Source organism: Aspergillus vadensis, assembly GCF_003184925.1.
Source record: "Aspergillus vadensis CBS 113365 unplaced genomic scaffold BO88scaffold_4, whole genome shotgun sequence".
Taxonomy (NCBI): Eukaryota; Fungi; Ascomycota; class Eurotiomycetes; order Eurotiales; family Aspergillaceae; genus Aspergillus; species Aspergillus vadensis.
Window position 1 is genome coordinate 1,344,412 of NW_020292042.1, and position 18,790 is coordinate 1,363,201.

General features: G+C 49.0%; 6 protein-coding genes across 6 annotated transcripts; 4 read left to right on the forward strand and 2 right to left on the reverse strand.

Annotated features, from left to right (window-relative positions):
• Window positions 1-1,337: 1,337 nt before the first annotated feature.
• On the reverse strand, window positions 1,338-3,817 carry sip5 (Sip5p; the record flags this gene model as incomplete). The annotated part of the gene is made up of 2 exons (XM_025708087.1): window positions 1,338-3,386; window positions 3,455-3,817. 2 exons carry the CDS (start codon window positions 3,815-3,817, stop codon window positions 1,338-1,340), a joined length of 2,412 nt encoding a protein of 803 aa, XP_025566188.1.
• Window positions 3,818-4,705: 888 nt separating this feature from the next.
• Window positions 4,706-6,875, forward strand: BO88DRAFT_402625 (uncharacterized protein). Its single transcript, XM_025706148.1, has one exon. The coding sequence runs from the start codon at window positions 5,180-5,182 to the stop codon at window positions 6,803-6,805; it is 1,626 nt and encodes a 541-aa protein (XP_025566189.1). The 5' UTR covers window positions 4,706-5,179; the 3' UTR covers window positions 6,806-6,875.
• A 255-nt stretch (window positions 6,876-7,130) lies between these two features.
• On the forward strand, window positions 7,131-8,408 carry BO88DRAFT_402626 (uncharacterized protein). Its single transcript, XM_025706149.1, has 4 exons — window positions 7,131-7,290; window positions 7,380-7,640; window positions 7,710-7,816; window positions 7,875-8,408. The coding sequence occupies exons 1-4, from the start codon at window positions 7,209-7,211 to the stop codon at window positions 7,926-7,928; spliced, it is 504 nt and encodes a 167-aa protein (XP_025566190.1). The 5' UTR covers window positions 7,131-7,208; the 3' UTR covers window positions 7,929-8,408.
• Window positions 8,409-9,939: 1,531 nt separating this feature from the next.
• BO88DRAFT_477142 (MFS transporter) lies at window positions 9,940-11,952 on the forward strand (the record flags this gene model as incomplete). Its single annotated transcript, XM_025711965.1, has 4 exons — window positions 9,940-10,187; window positions 10,247-10,645; window positions 10,689-10,745; window positions 10,814-11,952. Exons 1-4 carry the CDS (start codon window positions 10,115-10,117, stop codon window positions 11,950-11,952), a joined length of 1,668 nt encoding a protein of 555 aa, XP_025566191.1. The 5' UTR covers window positions 9,940-10,114.
• Window positions 11,953-12,409: 457 nt separating this feature from the next.
• BO88DRAFT_441951 (uncharacterized protein) lies at window positions 12,410-15,119 on the forward strand. The gene has a single exon (XM_025709924.1). The coding sequence runs from the start codon at window positions 12,569-12,571 to the stop codon at window positions 14,843-14,845; it is 2,277 nt and encodes a 758-aa protein (XP_025566192.1). The 5' UTR covers window positions 12,410-12,568; the 3' UTR covers window positions 14,846-15,119.
• A 490-nt stretch (window positions 15,120-15,609) lies between these two features.
• Window positions 15,610-16,295, reverse strand: BO88DRAFT_360343 (thioredoxin family protein). The gene is made up of 2 exons (XM_025703847.1): window positions 16,169-16,295; window positions 15,610-16,082 (listed from the first exon to the last, which is right to left on the reverse strand). The coding sequence occupies exons 1-2, from the start codon at window positions 16,189-16,191 to the stop codon at window positions 15,761-15,763; spliced, it is 345 nt and encodes a 114-aa protein (XP_025566193.1). The 5' UTR covers window positions 16,192-16,295; the 3' UTR covers window positions 15,610-15,760.
• Window positions 16,296-18,790: the final 2,495 nt, after the last annotated feature.

An 18,790-nucleotide genomic window follows, 5' to 3' on the forward strand; every position in this document is an offset into this window, starting at 1 on the left:
AAAAAAAAAAAAAAAAAAAAGGAAAGAAAGAAAGAAAGAAAGAGAGAGACAGGAGAGATGGATAGATAGATCGCACCTAGGTGGGTGCCTTCTGATCGACTTCAAAACTTTAATAGGGCCCTTGTGAAATGAAAGGTCAATCACCAAGCGAGCTGAACTACTGAAGGTTGAGCATGATTCGGGATGAATACTAGTGGTCGATAGCGTCCGTTCGGCATCCTGCTGTTGCCTTTTTCGTGAACCTCCGAACATTCTGTCTTGTTTTAGCCCCGTGAAAGATGCAAATATGCATCTCGGAGTGACGTTGGCCTGCTGTCATGCCGGGGATAGGCTGTGCAAGGCGACTTTGCAGCAGCAGACTCAAGAGAAGCCGATGACTGGGACTGAAAAGGCAGCCGGCAAAGCCGCGAGGGAAGATCGGCGATGACGAGAGAAGTGGAGGATGCGCTGGAGGGCCGATGGATATAACTGGACCCTGTTGAGGCGCTAATCCATTCGACAGGCCAGGATTTTAAGAAACATGTCGTCCTTTGCCCAGCAGCAGCAGCAGCAGCAGCACCAGCAGTAGTGGTCGTGATTATGGGAAATGTTCGTGTACTGCCATGTTGACCATGCTTGGTATGTTCCTCATTTTGCTGTGATAACAACAGAATGATTGAATAGATTGGAATGGAAGGTCAATAGATGAAAGGATGCTGGTCGGCTCATTTCCTGCCAGGGTCAGTGGAGCCCGTCGCGTGGCTGAAACGAGATCGCACTTCCGATCCCGCCGATGATCCCCTCGGTCAGGTATCACTGGCCATGAGTAGATAGATGAATAGACATCTATCGCCTACAGAAGAATAAAAAGGGATCAAGAAGTATAGGACAGCCAACCAAAAGAGGGACAGATTCGGTCAAATCATCTCCGCAGTATTTCCAACAGTGAGTTAAATCGATCTATCCCATTCCAGCTACCAATCACCATCGCAATCTGGTGCCCCGAAAAACAACATGCTCAAGCAGCGATTGATTGATAGATTGAATGACATCCACATCCGCCAGTTCAACTCCCGCACGCTCGCATACATAGGAAAGAAAAAGGCGCATCATCTCACTTACTCACGCGCATGAACCCTCAATATAAAGAAAATGAAAACCTAGAGAATGGTGGCTCAGACGAAATCTATGCAACTGTATGTATATAAGGAAAGATACCATATGCGTCCCAGTGTCATCATAAATCAAGGAGAAGAAGAAAAGGGAAGAAAAGAAGAAGGAACACAAAGGGTTAAGGGAGCGTATCATCATCAGGCCTTCCAACTCGCCTTGGTTTCAAATACGTAGCGCTGGCAGCTTCACGACGTAGCCTCCGTATCATGTGTAGTACTCGTAATTTCGACGGATTGGGTCTCCAGCTCTTTCGGCATCAGCCTGTCGCGCTGCTCCTCCATGGGTACCTTAGCCTCGGTGGTGGTTGCGGGCTCAGCAACGGATGCCTCTGCCACCGGCTGCGAGGCTGATCCCTCCACATTCGGCTGGGACGGGGTCTCTTCAACATGCTCGGGTGCCTCATCGCCCTTCTCTTCATCCCCAATCACGGCTGCCAAGCTGCGAAAATTGTAAAGGGGCTCTGCAAAGGAGCCTGCTCCCTCAGCCGAGCCCGCATGATCTTCCGACATCGATTCGACCAGCGAGGAGAACGATGACGATGCGCTGGAAACATGCCGAAGATGCGAAGGCCTCGTGACATCCTTAGATGACGACTGGACCACTGATGGAGGTGACATACTCGGCGCTTGGTCGACCGCGCTTGCCGATGCTGCCGCGGGCTGCGCTTCCTCGGCCGCAGCACTGGCTTCAGCGGCAGAGCCACCAGCTGGTTCAGAGCGGTCTACCTCCTTACCCTTGCCGGCCGATACAAGCTCCTCAGCCGCAATGGAAGAGGAACTGCTGGTAACCCTACCAAGCCGCGCATCCGGAGGCACATCCAAGGCGGAGCTGCTCGCATTGTTACTGGTGAGCCCGGTTTTGCGCGCAACCTTTTCTGCCTTCTTGGCTTCCTTCTCCTTTCTTTTGGCCTCTTTCTTGGCCTCTTTCTCCTCCCTCTTGCGTCGCTCTTCCTCGCTTGCTAGACTTAGTCGGATCGCCTCCATCATCATCATCTCTTCCAGATCATCTATGCGATTCCGCCTCGAGCTCTGGCGAGGTGGCGCGATGTTACCGGTCCCTTCTTCCGCCGAGTCGGCTTCGTGGCCAGCTCCACGCCTATCCGTGAGGAAAGCCAGCGCCTGCAGCGCCGGGGATCCGGTGCGCGCGTTGGAATTCTGGGCTTCGGGCGCGCCGTTTCTCCGCATGACACTTCTTCTTCCCAGACCGATTCGGGACTCATTTCCGGCACCGTTAGAGTGCATCAAGTAAGCCGCAGTATGAAGGGCAGTTGCTGCTGCCGACCGCCGCGCCGCATGAGCTCGAGCATTGGCAAGCTTTTGAGCCCAGTCGGGACGAATCCTATCGGTAGTGATCACAGTTGGATCATTTGCAGATAACGAGGTCGCGCGTCGACGACCGGTGGTGGGGGTGTTCCCGGAGGATAGGGAGGATGTGGAAGACAGTGGAGAGGCCACATTGGGGCGCGAGCTCGGATCAGAAGCGTACGCTAGCCCTCTCCGGAACGGCGGGGGCGCATATGTCACCCCAAACTCCGGCTGGACACAGAATGGACACGCCGATGGTTCCGACACTAGCTGGCAGTCTTGGCTTTCGGCCTGTTCACCACCCTCAGCTGGAGCAGAATCCGGGTTAGAGTCCCCATGCTCCGGCGGATGAGGGTCGGGGCGTTTGATTTGAACAAAACATTCGGAACATATTGGCTGGTCGCAACATCTCGTCCGATTGAGATACGGAGGATAGTACAGGAAACAGATAGGACATTCCGCCGCGTCCTTATATAGGTATGCTTCAATGGGTTGTCCGTTCACAAAAGGGTCACGAGGCAACTGCATTTCACGTGAAGCCGCATCAGACTGAATTCCATGCTTCGGCGTGGTTAGCGACGCAAGAGTCTTGGCTCGCGCTCTAAACAGTGGTGAGCTCGATGTGCCGGACGCGATAGGAGATGTTGGGGAGGGGAGGGAATGTGCGGGCGTGGAAGACTGGGACGCATCGGATCCGTATGATTGCGATCTTGACGTTATGGGGACCATCAAATATTGCACGGCGGCTGAATCCGAAGCCTCCTTTGTGTCTTCCGCGGCCTTGGGTGGGTTCTTATATTCCAGCTCAGGGGGGATCTCGTCGGGAGGGGGAATGGGAAGACCACGCGCCGCAGCCATAAGCTGGTGCTCTGTCCACGAGTCCGAGAAGTCATTTAGTCCTCTCCAAAACGGCGCAAGTCGTCGTTCGATCTATAGAGGAACAGTCAGCATCGGCTCTGGGCTCTCCAAGGCCAGATTTGGTAGCGCGGCAAGCTCACCATTAGCTGTCGCACCACAGCCTTGTTGAAATCCTCTGGGCCCGTATAGACACCCTGGGTCACCAGATAACCACCGTCCACATGTTCTTCTCTCATACTACGCTCCCGCTCCTTGAGCCGAGCTACCCGCTCTTTCTCTAGCCGGCGAGCCTCTCGTTCCTGCCTTGTTTCTCGTCGATGTTCGAGCGTGGCCAAATCTCGCTCTGAACTTCCGCCTATTCCGAGCAGGGACAGATCGGGCCGGCTACCCCGATTCGACCTGGAACCATCACCATGGTGGCGGTCACCGTATGGGCCATGGTGATGACTGCGGCGACTGGACGAAGCAAGCGGCCGGCTCTCTTTTGCCTGAGAATTGCCCATCTCGAACGAGAATGGGGACCGACGTGAGAGTCAACAATAGTAGGGTTGGACGACTGGATAAGGACGGGGTTAGAATCGACGGTGAGATTGGCAAGAGGCGGTCCGGATAAGAAAGCGGAGAAGGGAGCGAGTGAGGTTCCCGTCCGGTAATGAGAGGAGGGAAGTGACTAGCGATGGTTTGAAGAACGAACGCCCCGAAACACAGGAAGAAAGAAAATGAGGATCCAAAAAATAATAAGGGAAGGGAAGGGAAAGGTGGAGCACACTTTAGAGGACCCTCAGTTGGTAGGGCGGGGAGGGGGATGGAAAAGAGATGATGCTAAGGAATCCGAGTGGCCATGTGAGCGACTGAGGTCGAAGCTGGAAGCGGCGATGAGATCAGACGTGCGGGCTTTAGTTAGCCGCGGGAAGACTTGGTATGGGGCCGGATCAGGGGGGGGGAAAGATGTGGGTGTGGGTGTGTTGAAGGAGGAGGAGTAATGTAGGGGGAAGGGATCTTCGTAGCAAAGACTACTTTTAGATACTGGGGAATAGTGGCGATTGACAAGCCTACTTAAGTAGTTAAGCGATGAAGAGGAAGAAGAAAGTAAGTTTCAAAGGGGGAAAAGAGAAAAGGGAAAAGGGCAGAAGATCAATGGCAGTTTACTGTTCAGTTCCAGTCAGTTTTACGGGGATTACAACAGTTACCAGCTGGTAAAAAGCAGGCCGGGTCGGGTCTGGTGCCGTACGAAAGATTACCTGATCATCCTCTCCGGATCCACTTTTCACCCGCCAAATCATGTCCCGGCTGAGTATCGGCCCGACTGTTACATTGTAATGGAGGCTGAAACCCATTTATTGCTGTTGCAACTTGCATCTCGTTCCACTGGATACATCGAGTCTTACATCAATCATTTTTTCCCATTTATTGCTGAGCCTTCCTTTTTCCACACACACCGTACTTTCTTGTCATCATGGTAGAGTCATGCCATGCCATGCCAACTTAAATCAATACGTGGAGGACGACACAAGAAACCTGTGGCTGAGAATGGCAGGCCTGCGCCACATCTCCATACCCGGTCTTGGCGGCCCGGAAAATCCCTCGGCCAATAACTGATCCTATCGTTAATTTTTCGGTCTCGAATATCTACTCCAATCGGGTCTGCTTGATGCTTCGTTGGAAGCCCTTCTGACCAATTTCAAGAAGAATTGTTTTTCTTGTTCTACTTGGATTCGAATCCTCACCGAGTGTCAAAGACAGTTGTTAGGCTGAATGCGCTTGTGACTGACCTACGCGCACTTTTTTTTTCTTCCGATCTCTTAGCCGTCACCTGCACTGCTACCGTACTCAGGTATCTATCTATCTATCTATCTATTAGGCAAATGACGACCACACCGTCCGATACGAAGCGCCTGCATATCACTCCATTCACCCCCGATCTCCTACCGGCCGTGCTCCCTGCATCGATCAAAGCCCTAGCTACGGAAATTTCCTTCCATTGCATCCCAACCTTCCCCGAAAACAACTACGGCTACGTGACCCTGCCCACCATGGAAGCCGACAAGATAAAAAAGAAGCTGAACGGTTCCATTCTTAAGGGCAAGAAGTTCAAGGTCGATACCGCTCGCCCGAAGAAAAGGTCAAGGGATGAAGAAGAGGAAGTCGACACTGCTCCCCAGAAGTCATCATCCGATAAAAAGTCTTCGAAGAAATCCAAGAAGCTGAAAGCGGGCGAGGAAATTCTCGATGGCTATGAGCTCCCGAAGGATCGCCAAGTAAAGAGGGGCTGGACCGAGTCGGCAGATTCGAAGCAGGAAAGGCGCAAGGAAGAGAAGAAGAAGAAGAAAAGTAAGGACGAAAAGTCCGCGAAGTCGCAGGCCAAGTCCAAGTACACCGAAAAGGCCGAATGTCTGTTCCGAACGAAGCTACCACCCAACAAAGCCTCCGCCGACGAGGCTACAGAGACCAAGTCCAAAAAGAAGAGCAAGAAATCTGCGCAGGAAACGGTGGTTCATGAGTTCTCCAAAACCGTTACACATCCGAGTTTCCTACGTTCTGGGGATGAGCAATCAGCCCCCACAGTTGGATTTGAGGAGGGTAAGGGCTGGGTAGATGAGGCAGGGAATGTGAAAGAGACGGCCAGCGATCGGATAAGAAGCGATAAGTATAGACCAGGACAGGTAGCCGGAGCCAAGGAGAAGCGAAAGGCCACAAAGGTTGTGAAGGATGAGTCTTTCTCTCCCAAGAAGGCCACAGGTCAAAAGAAAAAGGCCGTCGAGGAAGTAAAGTCTGATGAGGAATCAGAAGACTGGACCTCGTCTAGTGGGGAGAGTTCTTCCGAGGAAGATTCTACAGACTCCGAAAGCGATCAGGATTCGACTGGTTCATCGGATGAGTCGATTGATTCATCCAGCAGCGATGATGATACATCAGTTCCGTCAAATAAGCGCGAGCAAGAGAAAGTGGCTTCCGAATCGAAGCCCGCCGTGGATCAAAGTGCGTCATCAAATGTGAATGATAACCCACCCCCCTCTCAAACTGTCCACCCACTGGAGGCACTTTTTAAGAGACCCCCGCCGGGTGCTCCTGAAGCGAAGCCTGAAACAGAGGGGGATGCGCCGTTCAGTTTCTTTGCGCAAGACGATTTAGAATCGGAAGATGAAGTGGAAATCAAGCCGACCGAACCGCAGACGCCTTTCACCAAGAGAGATCTGCAAGACCGAGGATTAAGAAGCGCTGCCCCGACCCCCGACACGGCTTTGATGGGTCGGGGAATTAACTGGAAAACTGCGGGACGGCCTGATCCTATGGATATAGATGATGAGACGCACCTGAATACTCCAGTACCCAAACCCGCGCCTGGGCCGAAAGAAGACTCGGATTTTACCAAATGGTTCTGGGAAAATCGGGGAGATAACAATCGCGCTTGGAAGAGGAGACGACGTGAGGCTGCTAAGGAGCAAAGGCAGAGGGAGAATCGCAGCAAGGGGATGAAGGGAAAATCTTAGAAGACGATGCTTACTGCATGATTCTTGCAAATAGCTTTGACATTAGATATTGCATAATTGGCATGCTTGCTCAAGCAAGCGTCATGTTTAAATTCGTCTCACTAGCTGTAATTTTGAATTCGAGCGTAGGCTGCACACCAGGAGAGCAAGTTACAGGAATGGTAGTAGACTATCCGTACAATTGATGGTATGGTTTATTGTTAGCTTTTGATACTTTGGTGTCTTCAATAGATGACTTGTAGATCACGTGGTACCAAGAATCCGGGGATGGATCGGAGGTCTGGCCTTTCCGCCTTCAGGCGCCAATAAACCATCATCTCCGCGGCAGCAATGAAGACCGACACGTCAACTCTTGATCCCAGGGGATAAGGTAACCACCCCTCTCACAGCGAATTCGCCAGCCATGCTACTACGGCATAGCGCCTCTAGGGTGCTGTTTCTTTTTACTGCTTTTTTACTCTGGACTTCTTTTGCGGTGGCTTCCTGTAAGTCACCTGCCCCCCCGATCGTCTGGTGTTCGATGCTGGCTCCGCTTTTACTGTCAAAAATAGAGAGAGGCTAATAGTCAAAGCAGCCCCCGCGTCATTCTGCAAGTGCACCTGCTTCTCCAATAGTACGATCATCCCTCTCGATCCCGACTCTTCCGAATCGACATCGGCCTTGAACGGTGTCTCCCATTTCCTTCGTCGCAGCGATGATACCGCTATTTTGGATACAAGAGCGAAGAATTATCGCTCTTTGAACTGCAACGATTGTAACCGGAAGTTCTGCTTGGACTATGACTTGCCCACCTGCCATGGTGCTAAGGAAGATGATGTCTTTACCACCTGTTTCCGTATGATCTTTCCCCCGCCCCGAATCACTCACCATTGTTTGTGCTCTGCTAACATGTCCTGTACTTCAGAGAGAGACTCCCGGAAAGACCAAGCCATTGTATTCATGTTTATCATTGCTACTGGCAGTCTGCTTGCCTGGGCGATCTTTAAGCCTTGGGTAGAGAAGTGGCTCGAGGTATCTTATTCATCAGGTCCACGGCTTTCTTTTACGGAAGCGCTGACTCGTTCTAAAGGCTGCGAGAGAGCGGCGGTTATATATCCCAGTGTCCGAAAATGCTGGTCGTTAGGGACACATGTCATATCCAGATTATACACTATCATAGTCCGGTACCTTTTTACCCGGAGACCCAGTCCAGTCGCTCGAGGCCATCGAAGCCGGCCATCTGCGGCACCAGGGGTAAAATGAATCGACGTCTCGAATGATCGTCAGGGTCGGAGCACGACTCACGTTCGACATGTGGGTTTAACACGTGCTACCGAATGCAGGCTTTGACATACAGCATATGAGCATAACAGCTCAAACCTGTCGTCTCCGAAAGACCATCTTTCCCTTTTGTGGTGGGCCTACTATGGCAATTTGTACAGATCGGCCGGTACCCTCCCAGTTCCAAGCATTATTTCGCAACCCTTTATCCGAAGAGTTGATGCCTAGTTGTCTGATTGTAAATACAAACTTCTTGTAAATTCATGGCAAATTCAGTGTTACTTTCATCAACGAACAAGAGCTACACCCGTCGACATATGTGCAAAGATCAGTCTGATGTCCGAGATCAATCTATGTCTTTTATCATCATAGTATCCATTATTCCTAAGGATTCGAAACACTTTATGGCTAGAATATGTTGCGGAGGTAAGAGACCAGTTGGCTTTGAGTAGTCAACCTTGGATGACAACATCTGGCATGAGATCCAGACAAAGTGATAAGAACCACGGTCTAGACCGTGCAACCGACGACACAATTGCATAAGTAGCATTATGCCGATCTAGTACTCCACCCAAGTCCATGCACTGTGGCTGGCCTGTCCGAGGTCTTCAAATGAAGTTCTGTCTTGTTCCAGGCAACATAACCGGATTCAGTCAAATAACGATGAGTGAGTAGCAACTTCCGGATAGCGGAAGGCGATCTTCAAGTCTGACAGAAGCCAGATGGTTAACCTAGCTGTATTTGGCACCTGTACTTAGTGTCTAAAGTAGGTTATCAATTCATCGAAATCGAGGGGGAAGATGGGGTGTGATTGGCGTACGTATTTGCTGCTTGTCGGGGTTGCGGGGCGCCCCGGGATGAAGTGGCCCAGCAGTGGATACGCAATCAGTTAGTGGTTTTTTTAGTCACAACTCACTAAACAACTATAATCAGAGACTACGGACGTAGTAACTACAAGAATATCCATGTCCCTGGGGATTGCAGGGATAAATGTTACTCTAATTTATAAATTCATTTAATGCTTTCGATGCTGCACACACTAACATACCATCTGTGTGATTAACCGGCATGCTCGCCACCTGCAAACTTTCATGCCCTCGGAAGCCGGAAACCAGTCCCTACTTAAGGAATGTAGCACCATCCATCCCCCCTCCCCGTATACTATTACTGGTAAAAAAAAAAGAATATGACAGCCGTCTATGGATACTGGCATGTATGTGGACATCAAAGGAAAGTCCGGTTGCAGTTCCGGCCCCTGGGGCTCGACTGAACCTAAATTGTGCCGGTGATACAACAGATTCTGTGTACTATGCGCCCTTATAGAAAAGCCAATGTTCCCTGGCGGGAAAAGAGCACCGCTTACTGGAAAGCTGAAAATTTTGCAACGAGCGAAAGTTTGGTTGGCAAATCAAGAAAGTCGGATAAGAAGGGGGGTTCCATACAATTCGACCGCGGAATTGACCCTGGAACCGCATCACTTGGACGAACGTGCTGTCAGGTGGCACCCGCTGCTCTCGTTGTTGTGTACCTTACTTCATACACCCACACACTCAAATCCCTCTCTGTCTCTTCTGCAAGAAAATCATGACTACCATTTGGTTCCGAGAACCAGTCCACCTGCTTTTTCACTGTCTCCACTTCTCCACCGTCGCCCTTTTTATTGCCGTTCCCTTTCTTTCTTCTTCCCAGCTTCCCGCTCTTTCTTTCGCTCTTTAATCTGCTGCTCTTTCTTCAAGCTGAGACAATTTGGCTGCCGATCTCTTTGCATCCTCCCGTCTCTACACCTCCTCATCCTGCTACTGCGTTACCTTCCCCTTTCCTGAAAAAAAGAGCGAAAGCACTCAGTGGTATCGTCAGAACGAGAACGAACTCGATACAAGTTTATCGACAGTTGTGTGGTGTTCTTTGCGTTCGGCACTTTCCATTATTTTCGATCTGCACTTCCTAAATTAGAGGCAAACAAGGACACTCCAAGAGGAGGATCGGTAGCAAGGATTCTATTGTTTTGCGGAGGGCTTGCCGTAAGAGACTTGGTTTTTTGTACAGAAGATGGTATTAACACTGCAGCAAAGACCAACCGCCTCGGACCATAAGTTTCCCACCGTTCAGCTCTTCCTTCTATGTATGCAGATTCCTTGTCTTTTTGCTGTCTTTGCTATGCTAACGTCTGGTCCTGGGTAGCAATATGCCGCGTCGCCGAGCCAATTGCCTTGACTTCCATTTTTCCATACTCATGGGTAATGGTCAGGGACTTCAATGTGGCTGATACCAACAGCGCTTCTTTCTATGCCGGTATCCTCGTCTCTGCATTCTCCCTCTGTGAAGCCCTCACCGGCATGTTTTGGGGCGGTCTTTCAGACCGTGTCGGCCGCAAACCTGTTCTCATCTCCGGCTGTTTTGGCACGATGCTATCCCTCCTCATCGTGGGATTCGCCTCGAATTTCTGGGTGGCCCTCTTCGGACGGGCCCTCGGTGGAATTCTAAACGGGAACATCGGTGTGATCCAGACTATGGTCGGTGAATTGGTCAAGAATCCAGAGCATGAACGTAAGAAGATCCTCGTATTCCCTAATCGTGGCGGTAACTGTTAGTTGGAGCGGCTGCTGACTGTGCGCACCTATAGCCCGCGCTTACGCTGTGATGCCTTTCGTGTGGTCAATCGGTACGATTATCGGGCCAGGTACGTGTGTTGGAATGGAAACTCTTAAGGTACAAATGAACACAGGTGTTAATGTCTTCATCCACTAGCGATTGGAGGTTTGCTGGCAAAGCCTGCTGAAGGTTTCCCCTCCTTGTTCTCCATGAATGGCCTATTTGGCAAATTCCCTTACCTTCTGCCTAATATCGTCTGCTCCGGATTACTTCTCTGCAGCATCATCTCCAGCTGGATCTTACTCGAGGAGACGCATCCTGATATGCAACCATGCAGTCGGCCAGATGACCTGGATTATCCTTCCGTGGAGCGCCCTCTACTTGCAACTGCAGGGGCTACCGCCAACGCAGGCGCAGATTTACGTGCAGAGTCCTACGGTACTTTCAACCAAGTCCATCTCCATGAAGATGAAGATTGGACAGTGTACGCCGATGGCTCGAAGCTTGAATCCACTCCGCAAAAGCCGACTATCTTCACATGGCGAGTGACCATGCTTATCATCGCCTTGGCAATCTTCACTTACCATTCGATGACGTATGACCATTTGTTGCCCATTTTCTTGCAAGATAAGAATGCCAGCAGCATAGCCATGTCGTCAAATTCGGCCTTCCGTTTTCCGGGTGGGGTCGGCCTCTCAACTCGAACCGTTGGATTGATCATGTCAAGTGATGGCATAATTGCACTTGTCATCCAGAGCCTTATCTTCCCTTTCCTGGCTCAGCGCCTGGGTGTCTGGAGGCTCTTTGTTGTCGTCACCATTCTTCATCCGCTAGCCTATTTTATCGTACCCTTCCTTATCTTCGTTCCTAGCCAACATGTGATCTTCGGCATCTACACCTGCTTGGTTGTCCGCAACATCCTCTCGATCATCGATTACCCCGTCCTTCTGATTCTCATCAAACAGGCCAGCCCCTCCGATTCCGTTCTCGGCAAGATCAATGGACTCGCGGCCTCGGCCGGCGCCTTCTCACGCACGATGGCTCCACCGATTGCAGGCTTCTTATATAGTACGGGTTCCAAGATCGATTTTACGGCCCTGGCCTGGTGGGGAAGCACTTTTGTCGCAGCCATCGGCGCTGTGCAGCTCTTCTTCATTGAACAAAAGAAACATGCCTCTATCACGGTTCAGCCAGCTGCGCATTGCCACTACGCGTCTCATGCTACGCCAGTCAAAGATGAGACCGTCCATATCATTGTGACAGACGTTGATGGCGATGGGACTGGCCATGTATAGGAGGACTACTGTCTGAAGGCAACGGTAGGACTCATTCATGAGACTTATCTGCGTGAGAGCTATGCGTTCTTTCTTGCATACTATGATACCATGGTACTGTTGTTATCGAAAATGTTCATGATTCGCTGTGCTGCATTCTAGCGCTCAAAAGGTGTCCCGGAGTCTATCACTGTATATAGAACGAATAATACCAAATCATTTACTACATATAAACTCGATCAAACCTACACAGCCGTTAACATCGCGTACGTCTGGGGTCCTGTAGTCACTGTCGATGATGCAAACAAAGGCGGTAGGACGAGTTTGGCTGCCCCCCATCGCAGGGCGGTGAGATATCCAGGGCTTTTGCCGGTTACCACCGCCTCACTAACGCAACGCTAGGCCCCATTAGGGTTAGTTTTGTTTACCGCGACATCCTGGCAACGACCCAAAAATAATCATCATCATAATAAACGCCGCCTCGAACCCCATCACAAACTCCGCATTGTTGTCCCTCCACACGAGCTCTGGGACTGCTCCATACCCATTCCCATCGATTGGTGCTGGGACGCTAGTCCACACTATCGAGATTTTCAATCTCGCCTCCCTCAAGAGAGATACTCTACCCACCGTCATCATGTCTACCCCGTTATCCTCTTTGACACCCTCGCGCCAGAACTCTCGAGCCTTCTCGCCGAGCTATGGGAAACCTGCTTTCGCTGTAGAGGAGGACGATATGGATGCGCCTGAGGATCCCTTATCGAGCCCCTTCAAAGTGTCTACAGAATTCCAAGAAGAAGATCCTATCCCTGAGCACGATGTCTACGAGTCGCACGATGACCAGGGAATGGATAACGAGGATATTGAATCAGTGATGCCGGCACCTAGCTCGCCGTTCCAGTTTAATGCAAGAGAAGAGACTGTGGACTTTCAGAGACTGCGGGCCCTCAATCGGCACTTGTCTTCAGGGGGCATCGGTGACCACTCCATGACGCCTAGAAAGCGCTCCTACGAGCAAGTCCCTGACGGTACGGATGGTGATGAGACCCCAAATGATAGATACAAGAAGGGTACTGGTCCGAGGGGCTCTCCAGATATCAATGTTTACGCTGACGAGGACGTTGAATTCGTTGCTGATCACGACCTGGTGGAAGGTGCTGGCCAGGAAGTTGTGAATAGCATGGTGGAGGAAAATAACAACGAAGGCATGAGCACTGTCCTCCATGAGAATGACAAGGACAGCTCCCAAGGAATGGATGAACACCTTGACTTGCAGGAAGCAGACGACGCTATGACGGATGACTCCAACGAATCTATGGATGAGACACGCCTCAGCACATTCTCCGCCATTCCAGATATGACCACTTTCGCACAACTTCGAAATGATTCGCCTTACAAGACATCACGACCTCATCTGGGTGACGCGGAACTGGCCAGTCCTTCCCCCGCAAGGAGGTCGCCTCGACGAAGCATTCTCAACAACATGGGAACCCCTCTTGCATCCCCTGCACCACGGAAGCGAGAATCAAGAAGCATACATGATACGCCTAATCTGCTTGATTTGACCGATCAGCCAAGCATTTACCCCCGTCAGCGTTATAGTATACAGAATGAGCGCTACTCTCCTTCCCGCCGATCTCCCTTGAGGACCGCCAGAGACTCCGTAAGATCACCTGCAAAGGCTTCCCTTCTGGACTTTGATATCCCTTCCGTGCCTACTCCTCGATCAATTCCAACGGTCACCCCCCGGGAGCTTGAGACTTTGAAATCCGGCTTCCTCTCCGAGATCTCTTCCCTCAAGGCCACTCTCAGCGGAAAGGAGGCAGAGGTTGCCAGTCTCAAGCAGGCAGTTGCAGATGCAGAGCGCCGCGTGGGGGAGGCTCTAGAAGAAGTCCGTAACGAAGTTGCGCGCAAGGAATCTCTGGAATTTGAGCAAGCTGAGTGGCAGCGAAGGGGCCAAGAAATGGAAGCTATCCTTAGAGAAGTGAGAGCAGAAATTGTCGAGGGTGAGCAAGAGAAAGAACGATTGGCGAGGAAGGTGGATGAGGCAGAGAAGTCTAGGGAGCAGTTGGAGGGCCGAGTGGTCGAACTGGAGAGTCAGTTGGCTTCGGCTCTCCAGTCTGCCTCCGCTGGGAACGCAACCTCTGAAAATACGTCTCGCACCAAGACGTCCGAAGACACTGCCAAAGAAGTACAAGACGCCGTGGAGAAAGTTGCACGTGAGCTTCATACGCTTTACAAGAGCAAGCACGAAACCAAGGTCGCTGCATTGAAGAAGAGTTACGAAGCTCGCTGGGAAAAACGCGTGCGTGAAGCCGAGAATAAGCTGACGGCTGCCAACGAAGAGAATGAGCGACTGAGAATAGAGCGAGATGCTGCCGTGTCAGAGACCCCACGAGTCGACCCTAGTCTGTTCGCACAGGAGCGGGAGGAGCACGAAGCAGAAAAGCGTGTGATGGAGGCACAGATCAAGGGATTGCAGCAGGAAATGACGGCACTGAAAGAAGACAACGAGCGCCTGCACGCGGAGCTGAAGCAGGAGCGAGCAGAGAAAGGCGAATTGGTGGCAGCTGTGGATGAATGGTTGGCAATCCAACAGGATCAACCCCCAGCACAGAGCGCCTCCCAGCCTTTGACCACCAGAGAGCTTGAGTCGCCAGAGCCAGTGTTTGCTGCCCCGGAGCCTCCCACTGAGAGCTTCCAGAGGAGCGTTAGCCGTGGCAGCGCCTCAAGTGGCATTCGTCCTCCAAGTACCACCTCGAGTAATGGCGAAAAGAGAATCCCTAAGATCGGAGCAGTGGGCAACAGACATGCTCGAGGCAACAGCGGCAGTAAATCCGGGATCGCCCTCCCCACACCCGGGCGCAGTGGTATCATGGGATCCATTGAACGAATGGGCCGTGGTGGTGCTTAAAGCGTGCACTCTCTTTCTGCTTGACGATAATGTTTTCTTTCTTTTCTTCCCTTGCTTTTGATTCCCTCTTCGTGATTTTCTGCAACTTCCTTGATATTGGCTGGATTATTTGCTTATTGTATATTGGTATGGTTGTTGGCTGGGCACATACTATTCCTGGTTGAGATATCTCCGAGACGGCGTTTTTGGCTGCATGCCATGGAACCCACGGACTGGTTTTGATCAATGAATGACGGATTTATCGATGTAACGTGTTTATGCTTTTATGATAGCCCTTCAAATTTTTATTACAGTACGCTCTTGAGAAGTAATTGTCGACACATGCATTATCCAACGGTGGCCTTGAAGTGGATACTACACCTGGCCGGACTTTAGGACTTTAATTCATCAAAAAGGATCAGCCCCGTATAGTGTTTGAGATTTGCAGAATACTACAGAAATACTGCCACGCACTCACATCTACTTTATACTGCCTTCCATTCATGATATCTCCAAGACCATATTCCATGTCTATTTTTGAGACTACTCTAAAGGTGGCTTTTCAGGACACCTTCAGAACACCCTCCTAATGCCAGCTCCATGGGCACTAACGGCCCTCATACTAAGAATGAGGTCCTAAAGTAAGATAGTAAAGGACTACAGCAATTCAAAATGATAGAATAAATACTGGTCTCCGAGAGGTACTCAGATAAGATGTTCTTTGTAAAAGTCAGTTACATGATAGGGCTAGATCTGTATATCCTAGCTATAGAGAGTTACTATATAGTGATGCACAAAGTCCAAATAGCCATTGCGTTAAGGGGGGATAAAAGAGGCAGTGGAATGTGGAGCTCTAGTAATTGGGGGGGGAAATCATAATAAACAATAATAAACAAAAGAATAAAAATTCTCTAAGGCTGGTATTCATTTGTAGTCTTATACCTGTTCATCATCACTTTGAGACATGTCTTCGAGAACATTAACAATGTTCGAGGTGAGGGCACCACAGACAGTGAAGTTATTGAGTTGTGCACCGTCTTTGAAGAAGAGGAAAGTAGGAAATGAAGTAACACCCCAATCGGCAGTGAGTTGGTCAAGGTCGTCAACATCTACATTGCAGAATTCGATGGACGGGTAGTCCTCGCTGAGCTTCTGGAAAGCAAGGCGCATCATCTTGCAAGGAGGGGACCGTTCCCTGAAGAACATGACTGTGACTTGCTTCTTAGAGTTGATGGCCTTCTCGGTGAATTCAGCAGGCCTAAGAATAATGAAGTTAATATTTTGATTCCTGAAAGACAGTAGTATAGGGAGGAAGGTAAATGCAAAGGAATCAGAAAAACATACGTCTCGATAGCATAGACAACCATTTCGGCAGAATTTGATCAGGAAATGTTTGAAGAAATTGGTAGAAGTAGATTTGAAACGCGAAGAAGGGGGAAAGAAAAGAGGATGAGAGAGAAAGATGTTTAGATGATTTTGAAAGCCAACGAAGAAAAATGAGGGGGGACTTGGAATTTAAATCAATTTCCGAGCAACGAGGGGCACAATCGCAATAATACCCACCTCTGGCTAGTCCACAAAGCACATTGGTAGGTAGGAGTATACAGTATCGTAACCATATGGACGATCTGCGCAAGTACGTGAGTCATGCACCACCACCACCACCACCACCACCACCACCACCACTGCGGGAAATATATCTACTAGTCGTCTATAGGATAGATAGGCGGAAAAAATAATCCAGATCTAGTTTTGGCAGTGGATCTGATACTGTTACTAAACGCCTTGACTGGTGATTCCTTCATATGGAATATCTATGTGGATTATACGGTGTTTTATAAGAGGATACTAAATTAAAGACCACTGTATAACAGATAACTACTAGGCAGTTGTAGACTCCAAAAGGGGGGAAGAATCCTGGGTGACTGATCTCGATGGGACTGTGGCGTAATTTCGATCGAGCCGGTGGGGGGAAGATGGGGCATCTAATAATTCCGTATATAGCGCTGCAGTCGATCTCGATCGTGCCACAATTAGTCAAAAGTGAAAGATTGGCGCCATCTAAGCAAAACCCTAAGCATGACGGTACATAGTCAACCACACAAACGACGGTTGAGCCTCAGATAGCACGTGTCTTGAGGTAGCAGTACTACTCTTTTTCTGTTATACTGTGGTGAACAGGTTTGGCTTCCACAAGTTTCCTCTCTCTTTTTGCCTTACACGGCACTAGCCTACAATATGTTTAGATAACTATGTGTGTATGCGTATTTTATCCGTCACAATGGATAAGACCATACCAGTATTAATGTAAGTGATTCACTTTATATACTACACCCCCCAAATACACACAACTTCGAGAAAGTTTGTTGGAGGCTAGTGTAACAGCCAACTTAGGCGACGTACTAGCCGAGGCCCAAATATATTACTTGGAAGGAGCGGGCTGCTTGGTATAATCCTTAGGTAGTTGCACAAGTCTAGATGCCAGAGCAGAGAAAGATGTAGCAGTAATGCCCGTACTGCTACAATTGTCAAACATTATTGATCCTTGCTTGGAGGGCAGTTTGGCTCTACAAGATGTATATAGCTTGTTGCTATTCTCAATCAAACTTCTCTCGGGTGGGACCCTTGCACAATTGTTCCGTAGCAGACCTTTGCATGATTTAAGAGGATAGCTTTCTGCTCAAGTACTTAGCTGTATCCCGCACAGCTTACTTATACTTCCGCTCTACTTCCACTCAGTCGCTGTCTCCCGCTGTGCATCAATCATAGGAAGATTGTTAGAGGCATAGACTCCATAGGAGAGAGTCAATAAGGCTGTTTCGAGTTATTAGCATTATTCAGCGCGTTATATTAGCAATGATTGAAAATGAGTCTTGCAGGTGGTCGGTTCCCTGAACAATTGACATAAGTATCGAGTTCATTTATTGGATGGAGGTACAGATATCAAAATAACATAGACTTATACTTTAGGGAGCATCTTTGACATCTTCTACCCATTATCGGTACCCATTTCTCTATATGCTGAGAATAAACTTACTTCTTGTGTTGAAAGCCTTGATTTTGGTATACTAGAGAAGGTATAAGCACATAGCAGAATATTGATTTATCTGGTATTTCATCCTGAAACTTGAAACCTTGGATATCATATACTGGCAACAGATTGATGTTAATCCAGTGCAGTGGAAATAGATCTCAACCTCTGGTGAGATGCTTTGAATTTTGTACGCATTATACGGTTGGATGTGTGATATTTTGTTGGGGAAATAGTGGTTGCTAATGCTCAGGTATTATGCGTAAGAGCTTGCTGGAGTTATTGTGGAAGTGGTGATCCTTTTATCCTGATGTATGAGATGGTATCTAGGCTCAGAAAAGACCTAGAAATCAATGTAAATGGTGTAAGTGCCTAATTCACATTCTACCCTGTCCCAATAAGGTACAGATACTGATGTAGAAGAGGCCATTGCCCAAGTCTCATTTTCAATTATAAACTGAACAGGAATTGTATATTGAGGATGTAAATATGCTTAAAGCGTATAGGTAATCTTTGCTACTAATGAGATAATACTTGACTATGTTTGACAGCGTGTCTAACTTCTTTTACCCTGTTTGTTTGTGGCTATTACTACCAACTACTTGTGATGCTCCTTCACCTTCGGTATAGGAATATATTATCAGATCTGAGTTAACAATTCAGGGCAGGTGCCCTCATCTAATCATCCTCACCTAATCACTTTATTGATGCTGGATCTTATTGAGCCATTTCTTGGAGAAGGCTGTTTATGTGCTCTGACTCATGCAGTTTCTTTAAACACCTAATTATAATCGAGTCAAGTCAGTAAAAACGAATTCGATATTTCCGGGATACTTTGTACACTTACTTTGATATATATTACTTATTGTTATTGTTTTTTTTTTTTTTTTTTTTTTTTTTTTTTTTTTTTTTTTTTTTTTTTTTTTTTTTTTTTT